Genomic DNA, 19,363 nt, shown 5'->3' with positions numbered 1-19,363 from the left:
GGTTTTAACATGATGAAGAGTCTTAATTTTTAAAGAGCAGTATTACTTTTGAGCTACTTGGTAGGTCCAGAGATTTACACTAAACATTCTACCTCAAAAGCATAATAGTTTTTTTTTGTTTTGTTTTGTTTTTTAATATTCATTTTTATAGGTGTAGATGGACACAACACAATGCCTTTATTTTTATGTGGTGCTGGGGATCGAACCCAGGTCCCACCTGTGCTAGGCAAGCGCTCTACCACTGAGACACAATCCAGCCCCAAAAGCATAATAATTTTTGCTTTATTTTGTTTGTTAGATCTAGAAGGCTTTCCACTCAGACTTCTGGAGATGTACAGTTTTTAGCTCAGTACTCTCTACTGTTCTTACTTTCCCCTTAATACCCAAATGAAGGACTTTAGAAAATCAAACTTGAAAAGTTCTGAACCCACTGCTTTTCTAAGAAATATATTTAAATAAATAAATTCATGAGCTGTGCAGAGTGCACAATTACAGTAAATGCAACTTTTTTGAGTTACAGGAAAGGAGCAATTAGTTCAGGTGGTGGTAGATCTTTTGATGACTTGAAAATGGGTCTAGGAAGGACAAGTAGAGAATCTGGCAACCTTGACCATTGCTGTATTCTCCAAGAATGCAGAGAATGGTTTTAGGGATGCCTGGAATTGCAACATGGTTAATAGTACCAAAACACAGAGAATGACTGCCTTTTCACATTCACTAGATACAAACTTATTTTTTTTTAGTATTTCTCTTTTTTATACATGTATATGTATATACACATGCTTTTAAAAGCACATGCTTTCCTCAGTGCAATATTTAAACCACATGAAAAAGAAGTCTGGTGGAATATCACCAGAATCAACAGAAAATAGATTTGGACTCTGAACCCAGAGAATAGTCAGTAGGTGCCAAAGAAACCCCAGCTTCCTGCCCCTTGTTGCAGCTCATTTGGTGAGGAGGGAGAAGGGTAGGTGTAGTAAGCATGAAGAGCCTCTTTGGTACAGGCAGGGCTGTTTCCTGGACAGTTGTTGAGACAGAACACTGGAGAAAAATAGAGAGAGTGTATATATGTTAATGGAGGTTTTAAGTTTTCACATTATTCCACTTACTAGATTTGATAATAGCTACCACTTTTTGATCACTGTCTGATAGGCATTGTGTTTTACATGCTTTATCTCATTTAATTTTTACAAGGCCCTATGTGGTATATGAAGAATTTAGAAAGTTTACTCACTTGTACAGGGTCACACAGTAGTAAGTGGTAGGACTTGGATTTAAACTTAGGTCTGCTGGATTCCAGAACATGTTCTTGACTCCTGTCCTGTGTGCTCTATGAAGATCCTGTTTCTGCTCTCAAGATCATTTCATTCTAGTAGACATGATGGCCCGAGGGATACTGTGGGAAAGGTAGATGAGTCCCCCCCTGCTCTGAAAGCCAACTGTTCAAGTGCAGTACCTGCACAGTGATTGACTCTGAGGTCATTCCTTAGCAGAGTTCAGATGAGATGTTTCCCAAGGATGCAAGGGTGAAAGGACATTCATTGCAAGTGTTCAGGGAATTACAGATTAAATGGTAGTTGGCTTGACAAAATAAATATAGGAAGAAAGTTTTTTTAAAAAACAAACAAAAACCAAAATGAGCAGTATGACCAGGAGGCTGCTTAGTCTTACCCTACCTTCAGCAAAAGGGTAATCCCAATTGTGGGTTGCCAGTGGGTGACCATTTTCCAAAACCAGGCAGCCATACCATATGAGAAATATTAATGGTCAGGCATTCTTGAATTCCCTCAGTAGGTATCGTGAGGGTAGTCAGACACAGCTTATTTGAACTCAGCTCAGCTCCCAAAGTGCTAACTTTTATTAAGTCGGGGCTCCTGTCCATCATCATCTGAACTTTGGGGACCTCTACTATATAGAGAGTATAGCCTAAAAATCAAAGCTCAGCACTGGAGGTAGGGTCTTGGATTAAGGAGGAACCAGGGGAGCATTAATAATTATGTTAGTGAGGAAGAGTTGAAGAGGATATTGGCTAGAGCCTGAAACCAACTAAGACTTTCAAAGACTGAGGTTGCTGTGGGTACTTAGCGGATCTCCCTATAGGTTGGGTGGGCAGAAACACTTTTGGTGCTCTGCAGCCACTTAACCTTTGAATTCTTTAGGAAAGGAACAATTCAAAGGGTGAATGTACAAGGGGAAACACCTTATAAGTACTCCGCTGCGCCCTGTGAAAGGGGAAATTAGAATGGTCTCGGCAGAATAGTTCTCCTGTGCTCAGAATACTGCATTCTAAACTTGCCTGGTATCTGAAGTGTTAGGTACAAAGGTTGGAAGGATGATATATACCTTGGTACTCTCTCCTCCAGAAAGCCATTCCAACTCTCTCTCCCACTTCCCTTTGTTATCCTTCTCCATAGCATGTGTGTCTCTGTGGGTACCACAGATTTGTGACCAGCATGTATTCCCTGAGCTAGTGGTTCCCCGTGAGCAGTGTCCTAATTCCATTTTTATATCACATGAAATAGAGCACACACCTGACTGCCACACTGTGTGGCCATCCAGTGTGTGCCAAAGAATCTGGGGATTCTTGACCTGGATAAACTATATGGGAAAGTGTGTGTGTGTGTGTGTGTGTGTGTGTGTGTGTGTGTGTGTGTGTGTACATATACATGTTCATAAGTCTCTCTTTTGAGGAAGTCCATAGTTTATATTAGGCTCCAGTGTGTTTTCATAATCCTGAAAATGTTTATAAAAAACTGAACTTATTTGGAGATTTTCCATATTCTTGTAAATGAATGTGTGTGTATGTGTTTGGGAAGGTGGATTGAACTCAGGGGCACTCGACCACTGAGTCACATCCCCAGCCCTATTTTGTATTTTATTTAGAGACAGGGTCTCACTGAGTTGCTTAGTCCCTTGCTGTTGATGAGGCTGGCTTTGAACTTGGATCCTCCTGCCTCAGCCTCCCAAGCTGCTGGGATTATAGATTAGTGCCACTGCCCCTGGCATGAGCGTGTGTTTTTATATCTGGTAGATACTTTTATGCTTCCTTAACTTCCTGTTGTGAACAACAGCTTAGGGTAGCCAAGGAACTCTCCCTTGGAGCCATGGATCACAATTCTGTCCTGGGCACTGCTGCTTACACATCCTGGCAGGGGGTCTACCTAACCTTCCTGAGTTTTATCTTATTTTTCACCTGTTAATTCCCTCTTGTCCTACAGGAATGTTGCATAGTAAAGAGATTACAGGTATACAGGCATCTCATAAACTGCCAAGAACTATACAATTGCAGAATACAAGTATTGTAATTAAAAATACATCATTTTTCTTGTCACACAATGCCAGGATAACAAATATGTGATTAAAATGAACATTGGGCCAGGTGTGGTTGCACAGGCCTGTGTTCCCAGCTAGAGGCAAGAGGATCACTTGAGCCCAGAAGGTCAAGGCCAAACTGGGCAACATAGCAAAACCACATCTTAAATAAATACATAAAGTGAACATGGAATGAATTTATTGGAGTGAGAGACTAGAAGTTGAAAGGCATTAGTATCTGCATGTCTTGTAGGCTTTGTAGATGCCCAGAACGGTCTTAGAGTACACACAGGGCTATTGAGGAAATGATTTTCAGACAATGATAAAAGTTTATAAGACCTTCAAGACCTCAATTTGTTTGCTTTACTTTACAGAAGAAGTGGAGTCTGGGAGATGGAGGGTATTCTTTTTTTTCAGAAAGGCTGTAGATGGGCAGGGGATATTGCTCAGTGGCACTTGCCTGGCAGGTGTGAGGTCCTGAGTTCAACCCCCAGCAGTGCAGCACAAACAGAGGCTGGAAACTCTTCTTCATCATTGTTAATAGAGGACAAAGAAAGAACCTGTTTGTCTTCATGTCATCAGTTTATTATCATATCTTTTTAAAACAGTGTAGAATTACCCCATGATTTTAAATCTCTCTTTGGGGCTACCTAGAGGCCAGCAGTTTAGCAGTGTGAGCACTTGGCAAGCCATGGGCACAGTGCATCGAAACAACTTTGTGTTTCCAAAGTACCTTCTTGGAGCGCTTCCTGGAGAGGACATCAAAGGGCTGGATGTAGATTACTGCACGCCTCTCAACTGGACTGAGACTCAGAGGTTACTGGGACTTGCCAACTCAAAAAACTCAGTGTCCAAAGCAGAGTGAAAACCCAGATGTTCCAATTTTTTATCCTGGTAGTCACAGGTTCTAAATTTTCTCACTACTCCAGCTCCCTCCTCTCAATAGCTTGCAAAATGGTAACCTGGAAATGTGTTTTTGCTTAGTGTATATATATATATGTAAATCCAACTATCATCTAACCTTCCATTTAAACAATTTGTACTAGGAGGAAATTTGAAATTACATTTAATCATTGCTTTATAATTAATGTCATTTAATTAAATATTACTTTAAAAATGGCTTCTTTCTTCTTTGGCAATTACATTACCTTTTGAGCAGTTCTGTTTTGCTTTTTAACCTGGTTATTGGGTTTAGAGAGTACCCTAGTATAGGGTATCTGAAAGCAGAAAGTTCTGGCACTTTTCCCACTTTCCATTCTTTCTCCTGTATGGATGCCAGATTCCTTTGGGAAATCATCATTTGCAAAAGGTCAGGAGCAAAAGGAGGGGCATTCTTGAGTGTAGGGTTACTGCTAATTGGAAACTAAACATCTGTAACCATGTCAGAGTTATTTGTATTTGAAAGGAAACATTTATATATAAGAGCCCTTTCGGTAACATAAAACACACTATAACACAGAGTGTGTGCATTGGAGGGGTGGCGATGGGGTGGGGAAGGACAGCCAGGGAAGCTTCTGACAAATGACTGTGCTGTGCTGAGTGAGATCACTTGCTAATTAAATCTCAAAGCATTTTCAAAGTATTTTCTTTTCTTTGTCAAATGAAGTTTTCTTCCCTCATATGCCAAAGCAAACATTTTACTGTGTTTGCCATTTACAAATGAAACATTTCACCATTTTAATGGAAAAATAAGAAGAAAATGGATGTGTGTTCAGAACCTAGTCAAAGACCAGTGGGAACTCTCTAGTTTCCTTCTAGAACCTTAGCTCTCAGCGTCTTCCCATGGTATGATCTGAGACTGGTTCTTCCCTTTCCTGAAACTGTGTGCCCATAGGCTTCCTGATACACCTACCCTTTCAGGAAAAAAAATCAAACTGTTTTCCACCTGTGCCTTTTTCTCCTTTCTTCCTAGTTTCTTCTTAGAATAAAATTTCTTGAGAATTCCTTTGAAGAATGTCGAGAATCTACCCCTTTCCCCCGTAGAGTCTAACACCTTCTGTTTTTTCCCACCCTTGCCCTTGGCATCTAAGACATTTCTGTAATTTTTTTAAAATTGGATGAAAGATCACAAAGTTGAGAGAACTTACTTAAGCTAAGACCTATCATATTGTATGAGCTACAACTGCAGCCCCCAGACCTCTTATTTTTGGAGCTGTTTTCTGAAAGAACTTGTGTCCTTATTCACAGACTGTTTGAAGCAAAATCCAATCAAGGTTTTCAAACAAATATTAAATGTCTTCGAGCAATTAACTTAAGCATCCTTTTCTTCTGCTTACCTCTCATTCTGTTATATTTGATAATTAAATTTTCCCAGTTCACGCAATGAAAGGTGAGGTAGCACTTTTGACCACTGTATGGTGGTCAAAACCTGAAGTTTGGGGCAGAAATTTCAGTTTGAAGGATGAAACCAGTCAGTTGGACTGATTTCAGATTTTCAGTAGGACCCAGTCCTGCCTTGTGTGTTTTCTAGTTCCTTATTTGTGTGTTGCTGATCATGCTCCTTTTTTGTATGGTTTTCAGGTGGAGTTGGCATGAACTTAAAAGCAGCAGATGCTGTTATTTTTTCTGACAGTGATTTTAATCCTCAAAATGACTTTCGGGCAGCTGCCAGAGCTCACTGAATTGGCCAGAACAAGTGAGTGAGTTAGTCATTGGCACCTTTCTGCTCTGTTGGCTTGCAGCTGTGGATTGGGGAGGAAGGTGGACCGTGTAGTGCTGACAACAGTGCCACGTTGGAGTTAGAGTCCACTGGGTTTGAACCCCGTTGTGCTGCTGGCTTGTAGAGCAATGTTGGGGGATCAGTGGTCCCATGATCAGTTCAGACTCACTTTGTTGAAAAGAACAGTTAAATTCCAAAATGATTAGAAGAAACTTAGAATTTATTTAGTTCATGTTTCTCACGTTAGATCCTAATTCAGTTTAAAAATGAAGTTAAAGCCAGTGGGTGCACATGCCTGTAATCATTATCAGCATGGGAGACTCAAGCAGGAAGATCAAGTTTAAAGCCAACCTTGCAACTTACCTAAACCCTGTCTCAAAACTTTTTTTTTTTAAGGCTAGGATTATAACTTCATGGTAAAGCTCTCCTAGGTTGGGTTCCCAGTATCACAAAGAGGAAACAAAGTTGTGTTCAGCTACCTTTTGACTTGAGGTAACATGCCTGCCAGGGGTTATCCTGGCTACAGATGAAGGCCCAATAGTGGTCACTTCATCTTCCTTCCTCTTTCTCTTTTGGGGAAAAGTTCAGGAAGAATTTGAGGCCAGATTTCTCTAACAAATGCTCAGGTCCCAATGAGCAGTGTCCTTTTCATTGTTTCCTGAATGTGGCATTTGGTTTTGCTTCCTTTTGGGTGTATTTTCCTGGCATGCTTTTTTCCCCAGCTTTGCAGACTGCTAACACTGCTCTCATTTGACTCCCATACAGGGCTGTGAAAGTGATCCGGCTGATTGGCCGAGACACTGTGGAAGAAATAGTTTATAGGAAAGCAGCCTCCAAACTGCAGCTCACCAACATGATCATAGAAAGAGACCATTTTACTCTGGGAACCCAGAAACCTTTGGCTGATCCTGACCTCCAGGTAAAATGTGTTCCTTTTAGAGTCTCATGATTTATAACCAGTACTATCTTTGGATGAGAATGCAAATAAAAAGGACCAGCATTAACCACCCATTGTTGCAAATTACACATTTTTTTCATTGGCCTAATTCTTACCCTCTCAGTACCTAACTACATGCAAGGTGCCATACAAGCTAAAAATGAGGGTGGCATTTAAAGGCAGAGAAAATAGAATAAAGAGAATGAGCTTTAAACCATCTAACTTGGATTGAAATTCACATCTTATCCCTTACTGGATGTATGACTTTGAGCATGTAACTGAACATCAAGGATCTAATCTCTTTATGGCTTCTAAAGGTGAGTGTGCCACGAGTTACCTCAGAGAGAATTTGTTTAAGTTCTTTTTTTTTCTTCCTTTTTTTTAAATCAGTGATGATTAGTTCCATAGCTACTCCTTAATCCCAGACGCTTTGAGTAGTGACTTACAGTACTCATTCCATACTCAGAGATGTGTGAACAAGATTAGGAATTCAAAATTATGCCATAGGATATAGGGATGAAAGCACTAGAGTTAATTTGTTGAAGAAGAAAAATTAGATGGGAGTCAATTGCTGGCTTAGAATATCCTAGAGAGCTCTCTTTTGGTAGGAGGTTTAGAGTTATTCCTTAGCAGCAGCCTTTGAGATAAAATTGAACCTATATTATAATATACCCCAAGTCCTTCTGAGGGATTAGATGCAGAGAGATCAACCCCTAGTATCTAGTATGATTCAAGCATGAAGAGAGTACTAAATGTCTGAGAAAAGGTAGTAGCTGTGGGAAAGTCTGCTGTAGGAAACTGCAGAGAAATGACAGGAGTTGGCTATTGTTTTGAGGCAGGCAGTGAGAGAGAGCAAGTTCCAAGATGGCTTTAAGCCTTTAAGCCTGAAAGATGAGAGTAGAAAGTAGGAAGACAAGGATAGAAATTAGAAAGATGAAGATAATGTAGGCTTTAGTCAACAGAATTTGTAGTAAAAATCAATATACATTATTGTTAGAGGGAGACTCAGAAAAGAAAGGAATTAGAAAAATTTGCAAGAAAAAACAGGCTTTAAAAGGATCAGCTTATCAAACAAAAAATTCAAGAGGTATATGAAAGGGAAAAAATTACACAGTATTACAAGCAGAATCATCAAATTTACAACTAGCCCAAGCATGAGTTTAAAAATGGCAGTTTTCTCACATCTGTATCTTTACACATCAGCATTACAGACAGGGAAGGTGCTGTTTTTGTTAGGGAGTCACTCACCTGCAGGAAAGGGTCACAGATTTGGGGGTACTAGAACTCGAAAGAAGAACCCTAGGTTTTGTTTGTTTGCTTGACTTTAGTTTATCTTAGAGAGTAACTGGAGTCTTTGGCCTTTTGTGTTTTGAGTCTTCTGCATGCTCATCTGTCATGGTGGCCGGGCAGGCTGTGCATTTTATTTTCACACTATTGAAGAGGCAATTTCAAATGGAAGGTGAAAGCTTGAGAGAGAGGTGCGTGTACACTGTAGGTGTCTAAATATACTTCTTCACAGGACCTTGGGAGAGGAGCTCATCATGGGCTGTTGTGAAGGCACAGGCGTCAGGAGTTAGAGGAGATGCTTCCCCAGTGGAGGGAGCTCCAGGCATTCAGTCAGGGGTTTACCTGTGGCATTGGCTGCTAGCACATCATTGTGAAATGCACAGGCAAAAACTCTGCCATGGGACCAGATCCTGGGGTCAGTACAAACTATGGGCTGGTGGAGAGGACCTCGGTGGGACTTCCTGCCCAAGCCATGGCAAGAAATCACACTCTGGTTCTGTCTTGATTCTTTCCTCCCCACCAGACTGTGAGTTATTTATGGTTGCCAGGAACAAGGGTGATAACTCACTGCCTTGTCTCAAAATACAGCAGGACATTTTTTTAAGTTATTAAAAGAATCTAATAGTAAAAGACGTGGTTCTGGTTTGATAAATCTAAGCAGTATAGAGCAGTGAAGTCCTGAAAAAGGAAAGCAGGTTCCTTGTTTTAGAAGGAGAACACAACAGAAACAGAGAACAGATAAAGATGCGGTGAACACTTATTGAATGCTTACTGTGTGCTAAGCATTGTGTGACGTGCACTTCTTCCAGTTGTTTTAGAAGAAGAATAACAAAAAAATGAGATAGATGTGGTCTTTACCTCCATCTTAAGAAATTTTCCAAACATCAGATTCATGACTCTAATCCGAGCACTCTTTAACTTCCAACTACATGCTCTTAGTTACTATAATAAAGTGGTTTTCATTTAAAAAATGGGTAGTTCCTTAAAGACATGTTGTGAGTGAGCATTAACGAGGGAAGCCAGGAGACATAGTCCAAGGAGTGGAAGAGGGAAGGGTCCCAGTATGGACTGAGCCTCATCATAAATACTTGGCTTTCTTCTGTTTTGGGTACTAAATGCCAAAGCCAAATGGCTTGGTTATATATATGTACACCAAAGTTAAATATAAATATAACAGGTATGGTTTTGCTTAGTTTTTGTCATAGTTTTCATCTCGGGTATTTTCAAGCTAAAGTTTCTAAGTTACAGAATAGGCAATCTAGAGATAATTAACCAAATCTAAAAGGGCAAAATGAAAATGAAGTCCCATGATGTGGATCCCAATTGGTTCAGAATTCCTAAGAGATAGTACTTAGGGAGGTGGAGAGTTGCAAGTAGCAAATGAAAGCCAGGTAACACTATCTAAGATTCTGGTTCCTCTAGCCATAGGAAGTAGGCTGAGTATATCCCCTAGGGGGAGCAAGAGGGCAGGATGGGGAGTGCCACAGGACTATCCAGGGAGATTGAAATTGAGAAAGGGCTTTTGGGTCTGGTGATCAGGGTGGTTATGGTTTTGCCAAAGTGGGTCCCATAAACCACTGTAGTAGCAAAGCGGCTTGGCAAGGACAGGTGGCAGCTCATGGTGAGATGAGGTATTCAGTGGCACCTTCTCTTTATAAGAGTTTGGCAGTGGGAGAGGTAAGAAGGTAGCCAACAGGTTCTCTGAGTTCTCTCAGGACTGCTGGAAGTGCCTGTAAAAAATGCTGGTGAGAAGTGCTATAGAAGATGCTGGAATCATTTTATCTGCCCCCACTCCTCAAAAAAATTGGAGGCCCAAATTTTTTTTGGTATTGTAAATAATTGTCAAAGTCAACATCTCTGATCATCATTTATCACCTCTCTGCTTATTCCTCATCCAACTTCAAAACAGCCTGGCAGGTGTCATTTGTGATGGAAGAGAAGAAAGTCCATCAGGGAAAGAATTACCTGGTATCATTTAGACACTTAGCAAGTCACACATCCTCATCTGTGTTTTCATGAGAACTAACTGGATCTCTCGTTTTCTTCATTCAAGTTGAGTGACATACTGAAATTTGGCTTGGATAAACTGCTGTCCTCTGAGGGGAGCACCCTGGAGAAGGAAGACCTGGAGTCCATCCTGGGAGAGACAGAGAATAGCCAGTGGGCCTCTGATGCCCTGCCTGCAGCTGGAGGAGGGATCAGAGAACAGGAGGAAGGAAGTGAGTTGGGGTTAGGTGAGCCAGTGACTTCATCACCTCAAGGTAGGGTGTGAGTGAGATGCGTCCCCACAGGAAGTCCTGTGTCCTGCTCTGGGACCTTTCTTTCCTACCCAGCCCTGTAGTCATCTGATGACATTCTTACGGCTTCCTGGTCCAAGAACTACCAGAGTAATCCTTGTTCCCTTGAAGCTGGACTTTGAATCCAAGTGATGATATTAATGTTTATGGTCCTGTCAGTCTCAAGGATTAAATTTGAACCTTTTCTCCCTTGACGCAGACATCCTCTCTGGAGTTTATTTGGTAAACCTCCTATCTTTATGGTGGTGCTTTGCACAGTGATTCCTCTTCTCAATAGTAGAATGTTTTTTAAATTGCAACTGATATTTATGGACATTTATTGTGTTCATCAACAGTACTGACTATGTCATGTGCTTTAGGTCGTTTAAGACCCATGAGGTGGGGGGCTGGGGTGGTGGCTCAGCGGTAGAGCACTCACCTCGCACGTGCAAGGGCCTGGGTTCAATCCTCAGCACCACATAAAAACAAAAGTAAAAATAAAGGCATTGTGTCCAACTTCAACTAAAAAAATACATATTAAAAAAAAAGACCCATGAGGTGTAGGAGATCATTTTGTCTTCCTTTTTCTTTTTTCTCAAATTTGGTGTCCCCCCCCCCTTCTCTCTCTCTCTCTCTCTCTCTCTCTCTCTATATATATATATATATATATATATATATATATATATATATATATATATATATATATATAGTTGTAGATAGACAGCATGCCCTTATTTTTTTTTTTTTAATGTGGTGGCTAAGGATCGAGCCCAGTGCCTCACACATGCTGAGTAAGCACTCTGCCACTGAACTACAACCCTAGCCCCAATATTTATCTTTTTGTCCATTTTCTGTTCTGAAATATTTGAATTTCAGACTTGAAAGGGTTTTTTTTTTCCTCATGATTATTTTTAAAATGACTGTTCTCCTGTATCAGCAAGAGGGGTCAATATGGGCTGGTGTGAGAGGGTTTTACTGACCTTTTTAAAAATTTTTATTCATATATGACAGCAGAAAGCATTATAATTCTTATACATATAGAGCACAATTTTTCATATCTCTGATTGCATACACAGTATATTCACACCCAGTCCCTGTATTCAAACCTTTACTTTGGATAATAATTATCACATTCCACCATCATTAATAACCTCATGCCTCCTCCCTTCTCCTCCAACCCCTCTGCCCTATCTAGAGCTTGTTGTTCCTCCCATCTCCCACTCTCTATCCCACTATGAATCAGCCTCCTTATATCAAATGAAACATTCAGCATTTGGTTTTTGGGGATTGGCTAACTTAGCATTATCTTTTCTAACTCCATCCATTTACCTGCAAATGCCATGATTTTATTTTCTTCTATTGCTGAGTAATATTCCATTGTATGTGTGTGTGTGTATGTGTGTGTATACATACACACACACACACCCCACAGTTTTTAATCCATTCATCTATTGAAGGGCATCTAGGTTGGTCCCACAGTTTAGCTATTGTGAATTGTGCTGCTGTAAACATTGATGCATCTGTGTCCTGTAGTATACTGTTTTTAAGTCCTTTGGATATAGATTGAGGAGATGGACAGCTGGGTCAGATGGTGGTTCCATTCTCAATTTTCCAAGTAATCTCCATACTGCTTTCCATATTGGCTGCACCAATTTGCAGTCCTATTAGCAGTGTATGAGTGCCTTTTTCTCCCACATCCTCGCCAACACTTATTGTGGTTTGTATCTATAATAGCTGCCATTCTGACGAGTGAGATGAAATCTTAGAGTGGTTTTGATTTGCATTTCTCTAATAGCTAGTAATGATGAACATTTTTTCATGTATTTGTTGACTGATTGTATATTATCTTCTGAGAAGTGTCTGTTCAGGTCCTTGGCCCATTTATTGATTGGGTTATTTTTTTTTTTGGTGTTTAGCTTTTGAGGTTTTTTATATACCCTAGAGATTAGTGCTATATCTGATGTGTGAGGGGTAAAAATTTTCTCCCAGGATGTAGGCTCTCTGTTCACCTCACGGATTGTTTTCTTTTGCTGACAAAAAAACTTTTTAGTTTGAATCCATCCCATTTATTGATTCCTGGTTTTAATTCTTGTGCCATTGGGGTCTTATTAAGGAAGTTGTGGCCTAACCCACATGATGAAGTTTAGGGCCTACTTTTTTCTTCTATTAGACGAAGAGTCTCTGGCTTAATTCCTAGGTCCTTGATCCATTTTGAGTTAAGTTTTGTGCATGGTGAGAGTTATGAGTTTAATTTCATTTTGTAGCATATGGATTTCCAGTTTTCCCAGCACCATTTGTTGAAAATGCTATCTTTTCTCCAGTGCATGTTTTTGGCACCTTTGTCTAAAATAAGATGATTGTAATTTTGTGGGTTAGTCTCTGTGTCCTCTATTCTGTACCATTGGTCTACCAGTCTGTTTTAGTGCTGAAACCATGCTGTTTTTTGTTACTATTTCTGTGTAGTATAGTTTAAGGTCTCATAGAGTGATACTCCCTGCTTCACTCTTCCTGCTAAGGATTTCTTTAGCTATTCTTGGTCTCTTATTTTTCCAGATGAATTTCATGATTGCTTTTTCTATTTCTATGAGGAATGCCATTGAGATTTTGATTGGAATTGCATTAAATCTATATAGCGCTTTTGGTAGTATGGTCATTTTGATAATATTAATTCTGCCTATCCAAGAACAAGGTCGATCTTTCCAGAAATAGTAAATGAATTCAGCAAAGGAGCAGGATATAAATCAATACCCATAAATCAAAGGTATTTCTGTATATCAGTGACAAAGCCTCTGAGAAGGAAGGAAAACTACTCCATTCACAATAACCTAAAAAAAAAATGATACTTGAGAATCAATGAAAGAAGTCAAAGATCTATACAATGAAAACTACAGAACCCTAAAGAGAGAAATCAAAGAAGATCTTAAAAGATGGAAAGATCTACACATTCCCTTCTTAAAAGGAATTTATATTCTTCAAGAACTTTTTCTTGTTCTCAGCTTGTTGTTTTAATCGTATCCTATTCCCATTTCAAGGATATAATATCCTCCCCGAGGACATTTATTATAGCTTTTTAAAATATATCTCAGGGAGGATATTTATTATATCTTTTCAGAAAGTGTTACCCTGCCGACTGTATTATCTCTTTTTCCTCTATTTGCTTTTTCTTCTTCCTCCTCTTTTTAAAAGTTTTGTTTTGGAGTCTTTCATTCTTGTTAGCAGTTTATCTGAAACATCTGGTGTCCTCTGATCATCGTGCTGGTGAAATTCCCCAAAGCTGACAGGCAGCTCTGTTGTGAACAGGTGGGTGGCCTTTGGGCCTCATGCCGACAGCACTGGTTGGCAAGCCAGCTTTTGCACTGGGGGAGTCAGATTTAAAGATTTCACTGGACAACTCATTGTATCCTAAGACGAGTCCTATACCATTACAGTGAAATTGGTGGTTTAAATTGGAAAGACAGGGAGCTGAGGGCACATGGTGCTCTTGGTGTTTGGTGTGCGGATCCTCTCAGTTCCTCCATACTGTGGTGCCTGTGCTTGTGCATCTGAGTTTTTGGAGAACTGAAAGGGTTTCAGTTCCTGCAGTCAGCCCCAGCTAGATACCAGTGTTTTGGTTCCACAGCTCTTTTGAATCTGTTGTCCTCTTCTTATCCACTTTTTATCTTCCAAAGAATTCGTGCACTGTTTCATCTACCATTGCCTCATATATCTTTTTAGAAATCTGTGTATTGTCCTTTAGCTGTTTTGGGTGAGAGAAAAAATAGATGTGTGTGGTCATATTTTTAAGTTGTATTTGATTATCTTAGTACCAAGTTTCCACCCTTTTCTGTACTCATCTAGATTGACTTTATTTACTAGAACAAAATAAAATTGCAGTGTTTTCAGAAAGATAATTATATATCTCAGTCTACCTACAAAAAAAAATTACATTTTTGCAGACAGTTTAACTGTTGGATTCTCTACTTGGATAAAAATTTGGAATGTTGTCTTCGATGACTGTCTTGATTCTCTTTGTGGTAGATGGTTCCTCTGACAGGACCCAGATGAGGGTCTAGACCTGTGGGCTCCAGCTGCCTCTTCGAAACAGAGTGAAGACATAAAGCATGGTTAAAAATAACAAATGAATATGAAAGAGGAGTAGTTAGAGCAGCCCATTCACAATTAAGTATAAAGTAAGGTTGCTTTATCTTTAATGCCAAGTTTTTTAAAAAGCACAGTTATATGGTAAGGTGAGCATGCCCAGAAACCTGCCTTGGGAGCATGCGCAAAACCTAGCCCCGCCCAACTCCTCCTTTGAAGGTGGAAATGGAGTTGCCTGCCCCTTGAGCCGGTACTGGTTAATGGAAGTGAACCAGGAACTAACAATAGGCTGCTGCCTTTTCATTTGTTTGGCCAGCGATTTACATCATTCTGTCTCATCCAGAAGGTGTAAGATTTCCATTGCAAATAGAGATTGTGGAGAGGGGTCAGCAGCTGGACTAGGGGAGTAAGATGTTACTTTTCCTGGTGGTCCTTTGGATTTTGCTTCGCTTTCCAACGTCCTGTGCAAACGGAAGCATGGCTGATGGTTCTTAGGAGAAAAATACATGAATAGTCTTTTAATTGGTTCCTTGATCATTCTTTTCTCTTTTATTACAATTTTAGCTTTTAAGTGACTCGGCTGCCTTCTCTACTATTTGGTCATGAATTTCTTTTTTTCCTTCTCAACAAGGATTGTTCTGGGGACCCAAGTGCTGTCAGCTTTTATAAGGAAAGTTGATTACTTTATATGAAATAGGATGGAAGGAGGTTGATTAAACCTTGTGAAATGAGAGACAGTTGGGGAATTCTGGGAAAGATGGCCATGGACAAAGATTCATGGGATCACAATGTACTTCTACAATATTTGTGAGAGGGATGTGTAAGATAAGGATCAGATTTTTTTTAAATAGCATCAGGTATCAACCAGCACAAATGAGTGAAAGCTAAAGGGAGGCAGCTTGAAAGTCTTTGCAAGAAAGGATTTTGTTCATAACTATGACTTCACAAATAATGACTCTCCCAGGATTCTCTGAATTTCCCCTCTGAGAGTGGACCATTTGAGTAGAACCAGAGTATCAAAGAAGAAATTTTAAAGTCTAGTATAAATTTATATGTGGATTTTTCAAAATGCTACAAATAGTTGATTCTTTGCTGTCTTTAAACAATATACAGTAATCACAAGAAAAGTTCCTTCTGTTCTTTGTGTCATTAGTTCTTGGCCTCACTCAAACCTAAGTGATGATGTGGAGGAAGAAAGCACACAAGATAACATGGCTATTAGCTTCCAGTTTAGAGGCTTGTCCTGGCAAACATTTCTTCTCTTTTCATGAGGTATAAAAATATAACCAAAACCCATCAGGACAGATTTTATATGGCTAAAAATTCATGATTTCATGAAAATAGGAAAGAGTATTTCTGATTTTTCTTAAAGTTCTCAAATACATCTAAATAGTAGATAGAAAAGACAGTGGAATGAGATTACCATCATTACCCTAAGTACACATATAAAGACACAACTAGGGGCTGGGGATGTGGCTCAAGCAGTAGCGCGCTTGCCTGGCATGCATGCAGCCCGGGTTCGATGCTCAACACCACATACAAAAAAAGATGTTGTGTCCGCCGAGAACTAAAAAATAAATATTTAAAAATCTCTCCCCTTCCTCCCTCCCTCTCCCTCTCCCTCTCCCTCTCCCCCCCTCTCTCTCTCTTCAAAAAAGACACAACTGATGTGACTCTGTATACAACCAGAAATATGAAAAATTGTGTACCATATGTGTAATATGAATTATAGTGCATTCTGCTGTCATATATAACAAATTAGAATTAAAAATAAATAATTTTTTAAAAAGATTTTAAAAAGTGGGAAAATCAGAAACTAATATCGTTCCATGCTGTACATATCACTTCCCTTTCTCAAGTACAATCTGGCACAAAATGTGTTGAGAAGAGATTCCCCTCCAAAAAAAAAAAAAATCCACTGGGGCTGGGGATATAGCTTTGTTGGAAGAGTACTTGCCTCACACGCACAAGGCTCTGGGTTCAATCCCCAGCATCACCAAAAAAACCCCAAAATCTGATATTACATCCAATGGCATGAACAAGGTTTAAAAAGCCACATAACCATAATGAGAGCACAAAGCACACAAAAGGCTTTCTAGATTCCAATCTAGAAAAAAAATAAAAACATATCCCAAGGAAGGAGAACAATGTTCTTGCAATTACTTTTCTCTAAGGAGTGTCTTAGTATAGTGATGAATGACCTTTTTTAACCCCCAGCACTGAGGATTGAACTGAGGAGTGCTCTACCACTGAGCTACATCTGCAGTCATTAATGTTTGTTTTGTTTTTATTTTTCTTGAGACAGAGTCTCACCAAGTTGCCCAGGCTCTCCTCAAACTTACCATTCTCCTACTTGTCAACCTCCTGAGTAGCTAGGATTATAGGCATGCACTATTGTACTGGCTACAAATTATATGTTTTTAAATCAGGAAATTGTCATTTAGAGAATATTATTCCCATAAGTTTTTTCTATAAAAATTATTATAGAGAAAGCTTCACACAACCAAATGAAGAGACATTATCGTCAATAGATTATCCTATATTGTAGTTAATTGTATGGAAAAGAAACAATGTAGCAAAAATGAAATCATGAAAACAAAGACATTTCACATAGTAATGTAGATTAAAATGTCATCCAACTATAAATTCCCCCAAAATGCATGGACCAAGATCCTACCCAAGATTGAGACTTGAGGAAGGACTGACTGTATCCTTTAAAGGCACAAACTCATTTTTTCTTCTCTGTGGTACCCTGTGCCACACTGTAAAGAAGCCCAGGCTATCTTGCTGGAGGGAGAGTCCATTTGAAGAAAGCCCCTGACATATGAAAGACCACATGGAAAGGGAGACTACATAAAGCCAACAGTCAGCACCTTAGTTCCAGACATACAAAGCCATCTCAGACCTTGTAGTCTAAATCAGGCGTGTGCTCTATGGGTGAGCCTAGGTGACACTGGAGCAGAACCTTGGTTAACGTCTTGACTTACAAAATTATGAGAAATAAAATGGTTGTTTGTTTGGTAGTGGGGATTGAACTCAGAGGCTCTCGACCACTGAGCCACATCCCTAGCCCTATTTTGTATTTTATTTAGAGACAGGGTGTCACTGAGTTGCTTAGTGCCTCGCCATTACTGAGGCTGGCTTTGAACTCTCGATCCTCCTACCTCAGCCTCCTGAGCCACTGGAATTACAGGTGTGCACCACCACTCCCGGCAAATGGTTATTTTTTAAAGCCACTAAATTTTGGAATTTTTAAAAATATAACAATAGATAACTAAAACACTGTTTATTGATGATTTGTAGGGCTTTTATTTAATGACCAGTTTTATTAAAGAATACCCCATTTATTTCTACTGTGATCAGCAAAAAAACTGAAATTCAATATTTAAAATTTTTTGCCAAGAATATAACCTATCTTGCAAGTTTCCATGAGGACTAGAAAAGAATATATATTCTGGAGTTGTTGGGCATTGTCAGTCAATGTCAATAAGGTTAAGGTGGTTGATAGTTTTGTTCAGACTCTTGTGTATCATTAGTGATTTTTTTTTTATAGTGTTACTATCAGTTGTTAAAAGGGTGTTAAAAATTCAAAGTATAGATTTGTCTCTTCAGTTTTGTCAGCTTTCATATATTTGGGGCATATAAATGTTTGGTTGTATGGTGTCATGTTTCTGTGTTCTTAAAAACACATTATGGTATTATGAAATGTCTTATCTCTTATAAAACTCTTTATCTTGAATTAAATTCATCTGATGTTAGTATAGCCTCTACATTCTTCTTGGCTTACTATTCATGATGTATTTTTATCTATTTCTTGTTTTCGTTCTATTCATATTTTTATTTAATGTAATTAAATAAAATTACATTAAATAAAAATTAAATTTTATTTAATTTATCCATTAGCGTTTAGCTTTATTGCTTTACATTATTGTTTTAGCAATGTTTCCAGGAATTATGAAATGCATTCTTTAATTTATCACAGTTTTCATAATTTAAATTGTGATACTTTCTCACATCTCCCCAAGTCCTTTGTGCTTTGTCGTCATACATATTACAGCTGTATACCCTATGTTTTTTACCTTAGTCATGTTTCCAAGAAATTAAAAGAATAAATATGTATACATATTGCCTTTTATATTTACCTACATTTTAGTATTTCTAGTACTTTTCATTTCTGTTTATGGTGCATTGTCTTTAAAAATATCTACCCCAAATTTTCCACATTCCTGTATCATGTTGCTTCTCTCATTATGAAGTAATATCTATTTTCCCACCCACTGAGTCTGGGCTGGTCTTTTGTCTTGTTTTAATGAACAAAATATATTTTTGGTGAAAGTGATGCCATGCCAATCCTAGACCTAACACCTTGGGAAGGTATATACCTTCTACTTTTATCCTCTAGAAATCTAATCAACAAATAAAAAATTTTAGAATGACTGAATGACTAAAAGCATTTGAGGAGATAAGCCTGACCCAACCAGTTGAGCTAGCAGACATGTAAACAAAGCTATTTTGTCAGTTCTACCTTTGGTTAAACAATCCCTGCTAAAGGAAACCACATAAGCACTAATAAATACCTAGAGCAAAGGACCCATCAGGTTACGTAAAGCCAAATCATAGAATAAGGAGAAATAACAAAGAATTTTTATTTTAAACCATTAAGTTTATTACACAGTAAACTAAAACACACAGTGCATCTGTTTCTACTTGATGGATCATCTCCTTTTATCCTGAAGAGGTTCTTTTAGCATTGTTAATAGTAGAGATCTATTGGTATTGAATTTTCTTACTTTTTATTTATTTGAAAATGTCTAT

At 38.9% G+C, this 19,363-nt stretch overlaps 1 protein-coding gene across 1 annotated transcript in view; it reads left to right on the top strand.

The window, feature by feature from the left end:
• The window catches only part of LOC144372693 (transport and Golgi organization protein 1 homolog), a 130,391-nt gene that overhangs the window by 77,506 nt on the left and 33,522 nt on the right, over positions 1-19,363 (top strand). The window contains exons 3-5 of the mRNA XM_078035986.1: positions 5,833-5,947; positions 6,737-6,890; positions 10,249-10,414. Of these exons, the coding sequence (XP_077892112.1) occupies positions 6,825-6,890; positions 10,249-10,414 (232 nt within the window). The 5' untranslated portion in view covers positions 5,833-5,947; positions 6,737-6,824. The remainder of the gene's footprint in view (positions 1-5,832; positions 5,948-6,736; positions 6,891-10,248; positions 10,415-19,363) is intronic.

This window comes from Ictidomys tridecemlineatus, unplaced genomic scaffold (genome assembly GCF_052094955.1).
Source record: "Ictidomys tridecemlineatus isolate mIctTri1 unplaced genomic scaffold, mIctTri1.hap1 Scaffold_147, whole genome shotgun sequence".
Taxonomy (NCBI): domain Eukaryota; kingdom Metazoa; phylum Chordata; class Mammalia; order Rodentia; family Sciuridae; genus Ictidomys; species Ictidomys tridecemlineatus.
The sequence above is the reverse complement of the archived record's forward strand: the minus strand, read 5'-3'. Positions and strand labels throughout refer to the sequence as shown.